Source organism: Protopterus annectens, chromosome 9.part0 (genome assembly GCF_019279795.1).
Source record: "Protopterus annectens isolate FY-2018-M chromosome 9.part0, PAN1.0, whole genome shotgun sequence".
Taxonomy (NCBI): Eukaryota; Metazoa; Chordata; order Ceratodontiformes; family Protopteridae; genus Protopterus; species Protopterus annectens.
In genome coordinates, this window is record NC_056743.1 from 1,388,310,283 (window position 1) to 1,388,328,614 (window position 18,332).

Here is an 18,332-nt window from a genome sequence, read left to right on the forward strand (position 1 = left end):
TATTGTTTGTTATTGATTGACATTGTTTTTGAATAACTCAATGATTTTTACAGTCTGACTCTAACAAATTTATTTAACATTTTGGTCCTTGGACGAATTCCCTTGGTAAGCTGCAGGTCACAGAGTGCATAAGTGCTAATAAATCTGCGCAGGAGAAGCTGCCGAAAAGAATGGTTCTTCTTAAAGTGAAAAGACCTCCGACTGAATTGTTGTGTGTAAAGAGGCTGTCCACTTTCTGATCTGTGGCTGAAAAGCGGAAGACTGGGCCCCAAGGATAAACAATAAGAGCAGGAGGCTCAGGTAAGAAGAATTTCCCTCTTTGTCTTTGTTTTAGATCAGGGACCAGGTTACACTGTGCTATTGCTAAGGTTTGTGATAGCAGGGAGAGAGAGAGTCAAGTATTGTATCTTGAGTCATAGATCAGGGAATAACAAAGCAAAGTAAACAGTCATTCTAGACACTACTGTGGCTATGGGGAAATAAGATACCACGTGGTACAAGAGAAGGGTTACGTAACAGTCTTTTTAAGACATGGAAAATCAGTGCACTAAGAGATCACGAGATCCGCCCCTAATGGATAATGTGAAGCATATGCAATTACAGTAAGCAGATAATGTGAGATATTTTGCAAAATGTGTTAACAACTATAAATTTGATAGTAAACTAGATAAACTTTCACTAGTTAAACTCCTTAAACAAGCTTTAATCTGATGCAGGGCGTCAGGCAAAAGAAAAACAGAAGCTTAAAAAATTCTGAAACATTTTTAGACAACAGAGTGAAAGGTCTAACAGACAGAATCTCTGAAAAATGAAAACTTAGAGTAGACTGGACTTGCATTAATTAATGCCTACAACAGGAAAATGAGACAGTAGATGGATATTATGCTAGATTATTAAAATGCTTAAAATAACAATTAAAAAATATATATACATTTTTAAAAGGTTGCATTGCCTCTGTTAGTAGTTTTATTACAAGGCATATGACAAATCACTGAACAAGCAGGCTGCAAGCCTTACTTGAAGTATGCTAGGCGTACTGAAAGACACCTTAATAGTAAAAAGAAAAAAGGCACAAGTCTTCACTGCTGAAGACGGAGCTGAAGTATTTGTATTACAGTCAGGTAAAAAGGGCATCTAGCTAGGGACTATAAACAAAATAAGAAAGCAATAACAGAAGATAAAGGAGATGTGGACTGACTATATAATAGTGATAATAACCAAAAATCATCAGGAAAGGTTAATAAACAAAAAGAAAATGTGAATGTAGTAGAGGGAATAGAGGAAGTACAAACAGATGTAAAGAATAAAAATGAAAATAAAATTTTAGATTTAGCATTGTTGAGCCTGGAGCTCTACCTAGCAAATACAAAACCAGAAGTAACACTTCTGGTGGAGGGAAGAAAGGTCAAATTCCTGTGTGACTCAGGAGCGTCACGGACTTTGATACACCCCTCCAAGTTACCAAAACATTCTAAATCACCTGATTATATATTAGTAAAAGCAGCAAATGGACAGCTATACAGGGAACCACTTTCCCATAATATAGCAATAACTGACCCTGTTTCAGGTATGACTCAGAAAAGTAAAATTGTAGTTTCTGCAAAAATATCCAGTAAACTTACTGGGAAAAGACCTTGTGCAGATATTTGGCATAGCAGTAGTTCCTACCATGCAGGGTATGGAAGCACAAAGACAAGTGAATGCTCTTGTGGTGTGATCAGAGGGTGAAGCCTATTATTGGTACAGCCAGGACCTAGTTATGATTGGTCCAGGGGCAGTAACCAAAGAACTGATAAACGTAGCCATCAGTAAGGTACCCTCCCTTGACACTGATCAGCAGCACTTGTTACATTGTACTCCATACTACTGTAGCACACCAGGACCTAATAAAAATATAAGTAAAAATCCTGCTGACAAATTAATATTACAAACTTTATGCTGGGATACTGAGGGAAACAGTGTAGTAAGCTGTTCATTACCTCAGGAGTTCATGAGATTGTATAAGTCCAATAGACTGCCACATGTCAGCTTGACAAAAAACAAAAGTTTTAAATGGGCAGACTTAGAAAAAAAGGTAACAAAATGGGAAAACAGACTGATTTAAAAATGTCAGGACAAGGGATATAAAAACAAAACTGAATTGGTTGACACAGACACATACAGCTGTACACTTGCAATCTAGTAAGGACAGCTGATTAGCATTTTTATTAAAAGAAAAAGAAAAGGCCTTGTGTAAAATTCCAACAACTCTGTGGTCAACAGGCAAGTTAAATGTAGGGCTTATTCAAGCAGCAGGACCAGTTACAATTACCCCAAAGTCAGCTTTTAAACCACAAAAAAAACCAATACATTTTGAAAAAAAATGCAAAAGTAAAAATTAAGCCTATAATAAGCAGCATTACTCAAAAAAGGAGTACTGGTAAAATCTCCTGGTTCACCATGTAATACACCCCTATTTCCTGTTAAAAAAAAAGCAAACGGGGAATGGCAAATGGTACAAGATTTATAAGCTGTAAATAATGCAGTAATACCTAAAGCACCCACGGTGCCAAACCCACATACCTTGTTAAATAATTTAAAGCCACAACAGAAGTATTTTACTGTGGTAGATATAAGCAATGCTTTCTTTTCAATACCTATACATCCTGATAGTCAATATTGGTTTGCATTTACATTTCAGGGTAAAAGGTATACATATACTCGACTACCACAGGGATATTGTGAGAGCCCAATAATATTTGCACAAAAAATGGCTAGCAATCTGGCAGGGTCTACCCCACCAGAAGGTAGTCAAATTTTACTTTATGTAAATGACATCTTGCTAGCAGCACCCAGCAGCAGTGCGGGGTGAATACAGTAACATTGTTAAAATTTTTAGTAATACAAGGACACAAAGTAAACAAGAGTAAGTTACAAACTTTGGGAAAAAAAACACAGGTTAGATACCTGGAATATGTGATATTCAGTAAAGGTAAAATACTAAATAGTGGGAAAGAAAAGGGGAAAAAACAGCAATTTTGCAAGCACCCAAACCAACAACTAAAAAAAAATAATGTCTTTCCTAGGTACAACTAATTTTTGTTGGAACTGGGTACCAAATTATTTTACAATGAAAACAAAAGCAGAAATGGCTTTCTGCAGGTTGAAGCAGTTAATAGCTTCTTCATTAGTTTTAAGACTTCCAAGTTATCACAAACGTTTTTTTTTAGACCATAGATTGTAAGCAATGGTACATGACATCAGTATTAAAGCAACAACATGGGGATAAGCAATGCCCCATAGCTTACTATTCATCACAGTTAGACCCAGTGGTGCAATCTTTGCCTCACTGTGTACAAGCAGTAGTTGCAGCAGCAATGGCAGTACAGGCTCCAGCCTCAATGGTGTTATTCCACCCTCTCACATTGAAAATGCCTCATGCAGTTGCAATAATTCTGCCACAAGAAAAAGTTGCATACCTTTCTCCTGCTAGACATCTTTCATGTATGACCATACTGCTGAGTCAACCTCATATAAACAGTTAGCTTTACCTAGACAAGATCTTACAGATATGCCCTTGGATAATGCTGAGGTGACATATTACGTGAATGGCTCATGCAGAAGGGGTCCTACAGGGAAAAATCTGGTGGGGTATGCAGTAGTTACAAACACTAAAAATTTAAAAGCACAAACTTTGCCACACAACTTGTATGCTCAAGCAGCAGAACTGGTAGTTTTGACAGGAGCATGTATTTTAGTAAAAGGCAAAAAAAAAAGTAAACATATATACTGATAATCAGTATGCTTTTTCTACAGTGCATGTGTTTGCACAATAATAAAAAATAGAGGGATGATTACATCCAGTGAAAATCTATTAATCATGCAATTTATTTTGGAGCTATTAAAATCTATTCAGTTGCCTACCAAAGTAGCTATTTGTAAATGTGTAGCTCATACAAAACAATAGGATAAGATTTCAAAAGGTAATGCACGAGCTGATGCAGCTGCAAAGCAAGCAGCCTCAGACTCAGAAACTTTATTTTTAAATGAAAATTACAACCCTTTAAGATTTTAGATTTAGACATGTTAAAAATAATGCAAACTCTTACTACAAAAGCAGAAAAACAAAACTGGGTAAAACAAGGTGCAATTTTAAGAATGGACTGTACATTTCCAAAGGAAAAAAAACAATATTACCGTCTAATTTATTTAGATATGCAGCTTTGTTGAGCCATGGGCAGAGCCATGTCTCAACAGGGGGATGGTACAGTTAGTAAATAAAATATTCCAAACATATGGATACATAAATTATACAATAAAATTTTGTGCAGCTTGTCATACTTGTAACAAGCACCATGCACAAGGAGCATTTAAAAACAAGCAAGGGAGTTCACCACCATATCCATTCCATACTATTTGTATGGACTTCATAGAGTTGAATAAATGTGAAGGAAAGAAATACTGTTTAGTGATCATAGATATGTTTTCAAAATGGGTAGAAGCTTTTCCAACCAGGAATCCGAATGCAGCAACAGTGGCAAAGGCCCTAGTAAAGGAAATAATTCCTAGATTTGGCATACGGAAAGAATCTATAGTGGCAATGGGACACATTTTGTCAATTCAACAACTTGGGAGATTTTTTTGGGATTTCCTTAAGGAATCACTGTGCTTACCACCCACAGTCAGCAGGACTGGTGGAGAGGTACAATGGGATTTTAAAAAAAAAACAAGTTAAGAAAGTTGATGAGTAAGACTCAGAAGAATTGGATTTGCTGTTTACCTCTAGCATTGCTGAGCATGAAAACAGTAACAAATGTAAAGGGTTTGATCCCCTTTAAAGTAGTATTTGGAAGGGCATATTATGTGCCTCAGTAAAAAGCTCTCATGCCTGCAGGGCTGGAGGCTGACAGTTCACTAGCTAATTAAATAAAGAAACTGTTATAAATAAATCTGTTTTGCAGTTTAACTCTTTTTCAGACAAAAGAACTTTCAGCTGAATAAAAACTTTGTGACTGATACACAAGGGCAAAATGGCCAAGAGTAAAGAAGACAAAAAAGCAGAGCAACCCAAGAACTATTGCATAATTATTTTAACTATGTATTTGTTAACTATAAGTGTGACAATTTTTCTCTTATTGTGGTTTTTCCCTACACTCAACCACACAAGTGAAAGTGAGAAGACGTGATGAACTGTTTATAGACTGGCATCCAAATTTCAACACGTACCTGGCCATGAAGCAAGTGTATACAGAAACTATGCACATTTCAAATTGCTGAGTTTGTACAGCTATACCAACAAAATATAATAGACTTTAACGTCCTCTGTCCCTCTGGGGATAAAATAAGACTTTGGAAAGTTTTTTTTTATACAGAAACTGTGAGATCACAGGACAAAATTGCTTTATTTTTACCTGTTCACACAAAAAGGAGTTGTATGTCTCTACAAGAGTAATACCCTCCAGGTGGGCTGGAGTAATGGTAATATAACAATGTCTTATAAATGTTACATTAAAGTCAAAAGTGGGGTACTGTTTGTAATACTAACCATGATTCATATCTGAGTTCAATGAAAACTACATTAAATGCAGTATGTGACAATCCAGTCTTAACTAAGCAATTGTCTATTAAGAATAGAAAAATGTTTCATGCAGGGATAACACGTATCAGTACCAAAGTAATGATTTTATTTGTGGGAAAAAGGCATATAAATGGTTACCTGAGAATTGGTCCGGCAGTTGTTTTTTTGGGTTATCTGGTTTCAGCAATAAGACATACTGCAGAATTACCTTTGGGTAAAATACGAAACGTAAGGAAAACAGCTCGAGAATCTGAAGGTCCAGTGAGAAAAAAACCCTGTGAATCCAGTTGGTAAAATCGAAGCTGGTTGAAAAGGCCATAATTCAGTGAAAGACAAAAGTAAATTGACTCATATAAACTTGGGCAACAGTGTTATATCCAGGGCAGAAATGCCACCAGCCTATGGAGCAGTCAAATCGATCTGGGAGCTGAGGAAGCTGTCAAAAAGTCATGAGCAATGCAACTTTTTCCACCCTAGAATTGGTGACTAATGAACTGAATGCAATGAAAACTGTTGTGCTACAAAATCGAATGGCTCTTTACTTCACCCTAGCGGCAAGAGGTGGTACACGAAGAAGAATGCTGTGCGTACATTCCAGACAACCAACATGAAATCAATGACCACCTAGAGGTAATTCAGCAAGTATCAGCAATGACTAAACCAGGCCCAAACCCACTGACGGACTTTTTCCAAAATCTGTTTGGGGGGGTGGGGTTCCATCCTATTAAACATTTAATTGCTATTTGTGTGGGTATACTCCTAATAGGAGCATGTGTTTACTGTGAAATTCCTGCATGAAAAGATTAATCAAAAATTTGTTGATATATCTGCTACTGAAACTCTTTACCAAAGTGTTGAAATTAAAAGATTAATTTCAAATGATGCTTTTCTGAAATATAAAACCAATGACTTACTTAGCTGAAAGCCCTTAAAGGGAAAGGCTGAGGAATGAAATAATATTGTTTATGTTTTAAACAGAATAAAATGCATTAACAGGAGGGAGAATGTTAGAAAAATCTATACATGCTGCTTAGAAAATATATTTACATACATGCTGCCTAGAAAAATATATTTACAATGTGTGCTGCTTAGGAAGATGTGTATTTAAACATTCAAACATATATAAGTTGTGTGATCAAATATATAGAGAAATGTGTGCTTTAGTTAGGAATAAATGTACTTAAATCCATAATAGAGAACAAAGTTTATGTAATGCATTTAATTCTGTCTTACTAGAATAATAGTAGAAATAAACCTGCATATTATTGCTTGAAGCACAAGCTGCAGTGTAATCAGAAATTTGACCTTGGCAGCTTGCAAACACAGCCTGGCTCATGTCTTTCAAGTAAAGATTATTTTGCAAAGTTAGAAAATAATAAATCTGTTCGCATGTGTGTCCTCTTTCCTGCCTCCACCAGGAGAGTAGCCTTGTGCGCACTATCTCTGATAGTGCGCGGCTGAGGAAGACAAAGAAAGGCATTAAGGAAGACATACATCTATTGTATTTGAACTAATCAGAGAACCTTGAATTGGCTACATCCTCAGGAGGTCATCGTGACTGACCAGGTGTTTGCAAGGCTGTAATATTCTCATGGGAAAAAGACTTTTGAAAACACAAATTCAGCACTTTTATGAATTACTATGATGTAAAGACCCTGTCACTGACCACGCCAGTGAGGTGGGCAAAACTGATAATGACATGTATAAAAAATAGTGTCCTCTGTGAATAAATTAGTCAAAATTCTATACAAACTTTGTGTATGGTTTTTTGCCTCCTAATGTACATTAGAGAATAAGATATCTGAGTTCTCCTGCATTATTGTTTGTTATTGATTGACATTGTTTTTGAATAACTCAATGATTTTTACAGTCTGACTCTAACAAATTTATTTAACAGTTCATGTCAACTGTTTAATGTTGGGGAGAACAGGCTTTTGAAACTCATTTGCAAGAGCATATAAGGGATATTAAAAATGAAGGGTTGGAAAGCCTTTTAAAAATTCATTTCAAACAGCTTCATAAATGCCAACCCAGACTGTTTAAATAATTGTGTTCTGGAACAATCAAATGCTGAAATGAGAGCGTGTGCTGAGATTAAAGACAATTTGTTACATAAAGAAACACCATTTATTTTAAAATATAAAACTTTGGAACCATTAGGTTAAACAGGGAAAGTAATTGGGAAGAAACAATTAATAAATTATTAAAGTATACATCTGTATTAATTTTGCTGCTACCTAGTTGATATGATTGTATAAGGGATTGGTTTCTTTTAGTGTTTTGTAGTCTTTAAAGGCATTTTAGTGTTTTGTACTCTTTGAAGGCATTTATGCCAAGGCGCTGTAGTCACATTGAACTTGTTGGAGGGACTGTAGGGCACTTGTGATGTTATAGATCCTGGTGTTGCATAAATAGCTACATGATAAAACATAACAAAAAGCTCACCAAAATCAAGGTGCAGTAGTAGAAACACGCAGCATATTCCAGCATAATGACTGACACCAACATAGAGCAGTCGAGTAGAAACAAGCAGCATATCCCAGCATAACGAATGACACCAACATAGAGCAGTCGTACATTTAATATAAGAACAGTCAGTAAAGTAGCAAAGCTTTCAGGTATCAGTACCCTTCCTCAGTGCTTAATAACAAACACAAATAGTTAGCAGTTCTTATACACATCAATTAATCTTTTCTAAACCGCACAGCCAATAAAAACAGTTAATTAATAATGCTAAGTGTCTTAAAAGAACACACACACTTAAAACTTCAAATCTCTAAAACAATAATTCAAACATATTTCTACACAACAATCTTCTTCTTTTGGCTTTTATCCGGTTAGGGGTTGCCAGAGTGGATCACCTGTCTGCTCATGATTGGCAGTGGAGTTTTACAGTGTCGAGTTGCCAGCCCAGAACCCAGCCTTCCACAGAAGGCACACACACGCACACCTAGGGCCAATTTAGGGTATCCAATCCACCTACAGCATGTCTTTGGGATGTGGGAGGAAATCAAAGCACCTGGAGGAAACCCACATGACCACAGGGAGGACATGCAGACTCTGCACAGAAGGCACCCCAGCTGAGAATTGAACCAGAGAACCTCTTGCTGTGAGGTGGCAACACTAACCGCTGCACCAATGCGGCCGCCCATTTCTACACGACAGTATATATGATTAATATTAGATGGTCATTTTTTTAAGTTTGAAAACAGGTTTAACCAACAACATTGGGTTAATACCTGGTGGATACTCAGCTTGTAGCCATAAAATCCATTGATATTCCTTATTTTCTAACTTAGTATTTAAATCCCCTCTCCTAATAGATTTCATCACGACTTCCCCTTCAGTCCCTACATTGTCTCCGAATGCTAACTGAAATGAGGCTGGAACCAGAATGGACAGATGTAAACTTGGTGTTTGCGTTTTCCATGTGGGTCAAAGTACCAAGGGCAGAAAAACATAGTGAAGCAATTTAATCAGTAGGTATAGAAGTGGTGTTGGGTTTATAAACCATGGTATGGAGATGTATCAGGTAAGGTAAAGATGTGCTAACATAATGCAATTATTAGCCTACACAATGCAGTCTAATGCTTCGTAAGTACATAACTAGAGTTTGGCATAGTAAATAAATCTAGTATACTGAGGGCTGAAGTAGCATCATAAATTAAGCACAGTCAGATCTAAGACTAGTATCTGTTGCATGAGTAAAGAAAGGCAGTACACTTGAATTCTTATAGAGCTCTAGTAGTCTTTAAGAAACACCAAACCAAATCCAGACTCCATAATTACAGCTAATCATTAAAATCACCTCTGTGTAATGTCTTAAAGAATATTGCTTTGTTCTAGTCTTCGCAATTTGTACCTAAACTGTACATGGCAAACAAATGTTCTGATTCAGGAACATAGTGATATTTTAGCCATAAGTAAAGATTTCTGAAGCTTTCTTTAACACTGGAAGGTTTAAACGCTGGGTCACTGTTTCTGCAGTGAATAAAGAAATATTGGCATTATTGTAGATTGTGTTTTTTTACAAGTTTTTGCCCCTTAGTGGCATGCTAATTTGTGATTAGTTACAGACTCCAAAATATGAAGATAAAATTAACATTTTTGAAACTGTGAAGCCTGAGTTACAATGTCTCTGTCTCTCTCTGATTATTATCGTCTCACACTGCCAGTATTTAAGTTGGGAATAGAACCTACTCTGGAACTTAATGAAAATTGTGCTGTTTGGTTTCAGGCCTGAGCAATTATCTAGTCCATGTCAATTTTGTTGAGAACAAATTCACTAATAGGAGAATTCATCAATGGAGCTCCCTTTAAAGAGATACAGCTCCAGAAATTATGGAAAAGGTATCCCCTCTCTACCAGCTATGTATGGGTACAGATTCCATACCCTGTTCCCTAAATATTCCCATGCCTGGCTCATCCCACATTGACTAAAGGTGCACTTTGAACAAGCTGCCCTTTTTGACAATTAGTCATAATGAAGCTTTACCTACTAATCGTTACGATTTACATTGCTGAAGACCCATCTCACCAAGCTAAACTTCATGAGATCCAAGCCATTGAAGAGGTTAAAATGTAAGTATTGCCCACCCCAGTTGTAAAGCAGGCACCTACATCCTGTAAACGTTCTATGTAACAACTCCACAGCTGCATAAACACAAGGAAGTGAGAAAAAGAGTATCTTAAAATGAAGGAGTCATTGCAGATGTACACTTACAACTGCAGTGTCAGAGATTTCCTGTGATAAAAAGTAATTGGAAAATGTAATATTAGGGAACAGAGGCTCAGGGAATGAATCCTCATGGAGATGGTTTCAGTGATGCATAGATCCTAATGGAGCTGGTTACAGGGATGTAAAGATAATTTACAGATGAGATAGCCTACTTACTACCTTTAACTTATTTATTCACAGCTCTGTTATTTATGTTAAGTAACCTCTAACATTAAAAAAATGGCATCCACATATGGAAAAATTTGCATTTTTTTTATTTTCTTACACTGGCCATAATTAAGAGATCTCAACTTTGGGTTTCTGTTTTGGGTTTTTGAAAATAATGTTTGAGTACAGTTTGGCGTAATATGTTATAACTATACTGCCTGTGGAGCAAGTAGCAAAATAAAACATTTGCCAACTATTTTTCCCCTCCTTCAAAGCAAACTGTCACATTATAATTATTGCCATTTAATGTTTTTTGTCCTGTTTCTCTTCTTTCTTAGCACAGTATCACAGACATGTTTAAACATATCTTATTCTTTAGTTTCTCTGATTTCCCAGTAGAAGGATAATAAGAATTGCTCTCCACTGCACAGCAGTCCATATCTACTTAAATAAAACCATCTGTGAAATAACAGTACCTACAAATTTTGGAAATTGCTTATGCTTTGGTGATAAGCAAGACTCATTGATGGAGAAAATTCACACCCAGTCCTATTTGACCTCCTATTAATTTGCAACACCTGTGGCTCTAAACACACCCACACTGCGGACCTAAATTTACACCAATAAATAAACAAGGCTTGCTGGAGTGATAGGTTCCTAACACAATGTAGTAACAGTCTACTACACAACAGACCAAACTACTGCTTTGGCTCACTTTAAGGCTGGTCTTGATGACTGGATGGGTAGATACAAATTTAAACTAGGGATATCATGTTTGATTTGGGAGGTGAGTGCTATTAAATGCTTGAAAAGGAAGGCACAGACCTTTAAGTATCTTTGCTTAAAGGTATATTTTTCTAGGCATCGTATAGTCTTCATAATTGTTTGCCTTGCATTGTTACTATATTCCTAAACAGTATAGAGGATCCATTTTGTGAGCAGAAGGACAGTTATAAAAGATGCTGTATATAATTTAAAAATAATTGCCCTTATGCTATACACAATTATATTTTCCTTAAATAATTATACCCAGAAACACATGCGCAGCCATTTTTTCCCAGAGTAATACCCACCAAGAAGAATGTTTAGTACCGCAGAGCATATGCTTAATACCTCCTTAAAATCCTTATGCAATTAGAAAAATGTGGGAAAAAATACGAATGCTGTCTAAAAACTGAAATGACATATTCTGACAGCCATCAGCCATCAGATGTGCATTACCTGCTCTACCTTCCTAGTGCCTACACTGATTACAATTAATCAACAAGGAAAGGGATAATCCCTTTTGTTTTTATTGTCAAACTGCTGCAGTAGGACACAGCCTACTGACAGCTATATAAATGAGGAATGCAAAGGCACATTCAAAATTTACTTTAGCTTGTACACAGTTTGTGGTATAGTTTGCATAAACCCTTAAAGATCCACATTTTAGGAAGAGAATAGCAACCTATATGTGTGTGCAAGTGTCTGTGTTTGTATATGCACTTATATGTGTGCATGTCTGTATCTGTGCATGTATGAAGGCTCATAACATGTATTATCTTATACATTATATTTTGCAGTAAACATTTGCAATGTTACCACTAGTCATTGATGTGCAATACGTCTCTGCAGTTCCAGAAGGCATGCGTGGTTTCATTCAGTAAGTAAACAGTCCTTAACACTAATGTGTAAATCAGAAACTCCTACCTGCAGGAAGTCACCTGCAGTAAAAAAGGGCTAGAAAAGACGAAACTGCAATATGTAGAATATGGAGCCATTAGTTGCTAACAGTATTTCTGTGTCCAGTTGTTTTTTTATCCTCTTCTTACTTACAGCCAGCTTCATTTTAAAGAAGTGAATTACTAAAGCCATATGTTATTTACTGAGATTTTTTTTCTTTTGTTGCTACAGCTGTCCTGTGGTTTCAAATACATACTTCCAAATAATAGAAAATGGAGTGGGACCTGAGATACGTTTTGTTACAGTGGTGTTAAAGTTCATTAATGGAAACCAGTTTTATCTAACCTGTGATATACACCTGTGTGATAACACCCATAATGACTGTAAACCTGTAAGTCTTTCCATTATAAAATTTCTTTCTACAAAATTGTTCAATTCCATTGTAAAATATCTTTCTACAAAATTGTTTAATTCAGCTTGCTCTAAAAGCATTACAGTCATGCATTTTGTTATTCAGTGCTAAAAATATTCAACAAGCTATGTCTTTTTCTTTTGTTTACGACATTTTTACACATTCATTATGTTTGCTGTAATTTACACAGAAAGCAAAATTACTCACATTTGTCATTTCAATTCTTTAGCATAAAATTCACAGTGATCCACAACTGGAGTTGAAAAAAAAATTGCTGGCAACTGCACTGTAATCTGGAACACTGTTGCCATTTCAACGAATATTATGGCTGATACTTGCATTGCATGTTTAGAGAGTAAATTTGTACCTACTTGGGTGTTTTCTTAACAAGCCCAGGCATGAGATTTGGAAAGGAAAGCTGTATTAAGTGAGCTCAGAAGCCGGAGATGGCACATCTGAACTTTTACAGTTATGCACCTGTGTACAAAACTTTCAGAGGCAGACTGAAGCACATTGTGTGTGGATAGTAGTCAAAGTACTGATGAAATGGTTTGTAGTGAAAAGAAAGTTGTCTAATACTGATGTAGCTGGGTAAAAATTGCACTGTTGCTCCAGAAGAGAACACATCTGGTGACTGCTGCAAGCATTACTAAAGATGGGTGCAGGTCTGTTTACTGCACCAGTACAATACATGATCTGTAAGAACTGTATGAATGCACTGCTATAAGAAGTCATCAGGCATTGCACAGCAGCTCATTATTAATCACAGCAGACAATTAGAAACAGAATGCACTTAAGTCCTCTTTGCAAAAAACCATGGAGGGAGCACATTATGCAGCTTGAATAAATAAGTGTGATATTTATCATATATGTTTTCATGCTTGCATTTACATGGGTACCTGGGGTGCTTTCCTCTAGTTGGAGAGTATGTTAGCTGTGAAATATATGATTAGTTCAGGATCCATGAAGATCAAATTCCACTACTGCACTGATTTAGTAGTAACAATGTTATTTCTTTGAATGATTATGTTTACCTTTACTGATGAGGGAACACAGCTAAACGAGAGGCAGTCTAATGTCTGAAGCAATGTACATTCTGCCATGCATATTGTAAATAAAAATACAGTTACTAACTGATAATTCCATTTAAAAGCTTTGCACTAAGCCAATCATGTTCACTCTTTTCATGGAGGCACAGCTGAAATATTTGCACTTAATTAACTGATTGCTTCCCTACAACCAGACTGTGCGTACCTTAATTTAGTACAGTTCACAACTTCTTATGTAAAATATTGACAGTGAAATCCATGTTACTTCTCAAAATGATGTTATTGCAGTTCATTGGACAACATAACTTCAGCTGAACTGAAGGTTTTGTGTTCTTCTCTGCTGTGGGAAGTGAGGTCATAGCTGGAAAGCAGTGTTCTCTGAGTGCAGCATGGTAGTTAAAGGGATGCCACACTGGTGGTTTATGAATCAAGTCAAAGTGCCTCCTAGCCAGCTCTGGTGGGGTAACGAATAAAGCCCTAACTATAGCACAGGTGACTTGAGTTAATTTAGTGGATCTGGTTTCTGACAAAGCTGGTCAGGATAGAATGGAGTCAGCAGCTACTACTGGGTCACCCCTACTAGGGAGAGTGAGATGACTGTGGTTAGTCACTCGGGCTTCATGTATTGGGAAAACTACCTGCTGCACCCATGGAGCATGAACAAGTGCATAGTGTGCACATACATGTAAACATAGAGCTTGGACAGACATAGTGAGGGAGACTCTTTTTCACAAAGGGGGTGGTGATGCTACTCCACAAGCCCAGCAAGCTGGCCTTCTCTCTACCACTCGACTCCTGCAGGTGGAGAACAAATAGTATGATAGGCTACCTGGGAAGAAACAAATGAGTCATAAGGCTGTTGGTTAGCCTGTGTATGCATAAGTCTCACCCAAGAGAAGAAATAGTTTGAGTGGATGCAGGTACAGAAGCTGTCAGTCTGGTTCTGTGGAGAGAAAAAAAAGTTCCTGCTACCATTTCTAATGCTGTTCATTTGGCTATCTAAGTGGAAGTAAGTCAACCAAAAGTACTACCTACAAAGCTATGTGTGTGTGTGGGTCTATATTACATGATGGAAGTTTCAAAACTTCGAATCTTATATGGTCGACACCATATAATCTAAGTTCTGAAACATCAAAAATGTAATAAAACACAACAACCTACAACAACATATCATTTAAATGCTCTAAGCAGGGGGGAAGATTCCCTGCACCCCCCATAACCCTTGCTACTTAAATATACCAACTCCGAATCGCACTACAGTGCAGAAAAGGGAAATCTTTCCATTCCATGCTGTATGGAGATCTCCATTAAAAGATTCAAAGTTTCAAGACTTCAATCATATGGTGTCGACCATATCAGATTCAAAGTTTTGAAACTTTGATCTTCTGATATAGACCCTGTGTGAGGGGGTGACTTTTGTCTGTATCTAATTTCCCATAAAACTATTGCATACAACTACAGGTTGTGTATAGAAAAGAGTGTTCACAGTGGCTGCCACCACAAATTCATTCAGTTTATTACTCATATTATGCACTGTACATTTAAAGTGTTCTGAGACAGCAAAAGCTTTGCATGCCTACAGAACCAACTACTAATAATACATCACAGCATGTGGTTGTACAGCCTCAGGACTCCTGACAAGGGCAAGTGTGTAGACAGAAAACATGCAAGTGAGCAGGTGTTAGAGTGTGACTAATTTTATGTGAACAATGCTTATTCAATCAAGAACTTTTGTGTCTTTGATAATGTTTTTCATACCAACCTTAGCAAGGCTGTGTCTATTTTTGTGTGGTTCTGATGCAGTGTTAATTTGCTTACTGATGTGAAATTATATCAAAATAGACTCCAGACAAGCCTAAACATTTGCCAAGGGAAAGTTACCTTTAGGTAGCAAAACAGATACCTCACTTTGAGATAACATGTCCTAGGGTGTAGACAGTGACAAAGCTATGGTGAAGTGAATGGGCAGCTGCCTGTGGCTCATTGTGTCAGGAGCAATTAGGAAATGCTAATTGATTGGTAGTAGAGTATTGATATTCATTTATTCACCAATATGTATCAATGCAAGTGCAGAAATGACTTCTAGTATAACTTTTGTGGGAGGAGTGAATTGCTAAGTGTTTTTGTGAGTTGTATGATAAATGTAATATGATTTTGAAGATTTTAGAAATAAATAAAAACTGGAATAGAAGAAATTCTTATGATGTATCAAACAAACTTGTGAAAAATATAACTGACCTAATTCAGCATTGCATAATACATTGTATAACTCATGCTTGCATGTGCCAATGGAATTATATTGGAATCCTTGGCAATTTGTTGTTATATTCAAAAGAAGGCAATTTGTTGTTTGGAATCTTTGGCAATTTGTTGTTATATTCAAAAGAGGGCAATTTGTTGTTATACTCAGAAGAACTGCACATCATTGTAATGTTTAAATTCCATGTTAAGAAATTGAACACCTTTATCAGACTGTTCAGTTCCTAAAGTGGTATTTTGACTTTCCACCTACTCTTAATGTAAGTTTACTTTCCCCTTGTGAATCAGGAATATTTTGGATGGTAGTTTCAGTAACATATTAAATCATGTTTTATTCAGTCTTGGAGATATAAAGAGACTTTTTATACAGGTGTTCTATTAAACAATTGTTATCCATATTAAATTCACATACATGCTGTAAAAAAGAGTCCCTATAGCCACTATCAATTTCAAAAATGTTTTAATGGCCAGATCCATTATTGTAGAGGATTAAAGCATGCTTTATGGATCAAACAGCCTGATTTCAAGTACCCATCTCAGTATCTGCTGTAGCTGGTGTGGGAAGATGTTTTATCTTTGGCTATGAAGGATTGAGTATGTCCAGTGTAATAATCCCTCAGAGTGACAGATGACAACTCAGTGGAATGCCCCAGGACAGGTACTTGACCAGCAAGCTGCATAGGTGGCAGTCCTGAATGAGAGCAAGTGGAAGTGTACATTAACATGGGAAAGACACCCTGGCTACAGAAGCCATATAGTTTCAGGTTTATCATACTGGAAGCCTTGTTTATGAATGAGGGGGCCGACTTTTAATAGAACAATGTGAATTAATGTGGCAGCTATACCTTAATGCAACATATTGGCCTGGCCTGAATGATCAGGTATCAATTTCTAGTATTCTGAGATTAAAAGCATTGGAAAGATGATTTTAATGTATTTTTATGTTAATAGCTTTTAAAAGGTTTTCTGTAATAAGTTGGATCACATCCTAAAGTAGAATTGGTTGCTAATGTGGGGCGTGTATACTAGGCACTGTGTGCTTCTATTGGCTGCTTTTAGGGTGTGTGTGATCAGCTGTTAATTTGGGTATTAATGGTGTATTTTTAAAAGGCAGAAAGTTTTTTTATCACATTATCTGAAGAAGTTTCTCAATGCAGAGATGAAAGCACTTATTTTATTGGTTGTTATTATATAGATTGTTTGATAAATAAAAGTGTTTTTTCACACTATTCTTTAATGTATCAATGTGCTCGCTCGTGGTTATTGTTTATTCAGAGTATTTCCATACTGCCAAGTTCCTGTTTTTTGTAGTTTGCTTCACTGGACCTTTTTCAGTTTGTTTTTTGTATTTGTGAACATGACGACCGGAGTATGTGAAGCGGTTCCCCTCAGTAATTCAATGCAAGAATTTCAACAATCTTCCTGTACTTCTTGGGATAAAGGTTAGGATGGCTGCTTTTGCAGATGATTTAAATATATACAGTACCACAAAAAATACTAACAGCAATACAAACCTTTGAGAAAATTGCTAATTACAAACTAAATTTTAAAAAAACCAAAATATTCCCTCTAAAGACACCTACACCTTTTTCAATGCTACCATTGATAGGACAAGTAAGGACAGAAGAAAGAATAAAATATTTGGGGATTGACTTTTCAACTGAAAATAGAGAATTTTTTATCAACAATATTAAGGCAACTGGAGACCGAATAACAATGGATTTGAAAAGATGGAGTAAGTTGAAGCTACCGATGATGGCAAGAGCAGCGATAATAAAAATGAACGTTCTCCCCAGAATGCTTTATATTTTTAGAGCAGCACAACTTAAAATCACAAAATCCTTTTTCAAGCAATTTCAGATAGGACTGGGGAAATTTCTGTGGGAACCCAAAAAAACGAGAATATCCTATGAAAAATTGATGGCTCCTTACCAGATTTTGAGATGTATTATACAGTGATTCAGGCCAATAGGATTTTAAGGGTGTCTTACTTGGATAGTGAAAATAGAAAATGGATACCCAAATGGGTACTGCTAAATTATAAACATATAAAAGGGAAGAGAATTAATGTTAAAGCTGTACCATTTTGAATATAAAAACATTGAGTAAATATGAGTTAATGGAACACATCAAGGTATCAAACTCTGTTTGCCTCCTTGAACCTTTTAAAATATATGATGATGTTTCAACCGTTTGATGGAAATCCTAATATAACTATTGGTAATCAACTGATAGACTTAAAGAAATATCCATTTATTAAGGAATTAACTTATACCCCTTCCTAGGAGTAGCGGTACATGATATCTTAAAAGAGATGAATCTTCCCATCTCTTATTTAATTATAATGAGGCAGTTAAAAGATTTGGCCATAAATTATTTTACCAGTTCTGAAATAAAAAGAGGAACTAGTTATTTCAGGTCATCTATTGCAACAAGATAGAAAATATATATCCTCAGAAAATATAATAATCATATTCTGTTATCCAAATACTTGATATTTAACAATGC

General features: G+C 36.2%; 1 protein-coding gene across 1 annotated transcript in view; it reads left to right on the forward strand.

The window, feature by feature from the left end:
* Nucleotides 1–18,332, forward strand: part of LOC122812083 (uromodulin-like) — a 763,298-nt gene that overhangs the window by 448,735 nt on the left and 296,231 nt on the right. The window contains exon 10 of the mRNA XM_044084352.1: nucleotides 12,336–12,495. Within this exon, the coding sequence (XP_043940287.1) occupies nucleotides 12,336–12,495 (160 nt within the window). The remainder of the gene's footprint in view (nucleotides 1–12,335; nucleotides 12,496–18,332) is intronic.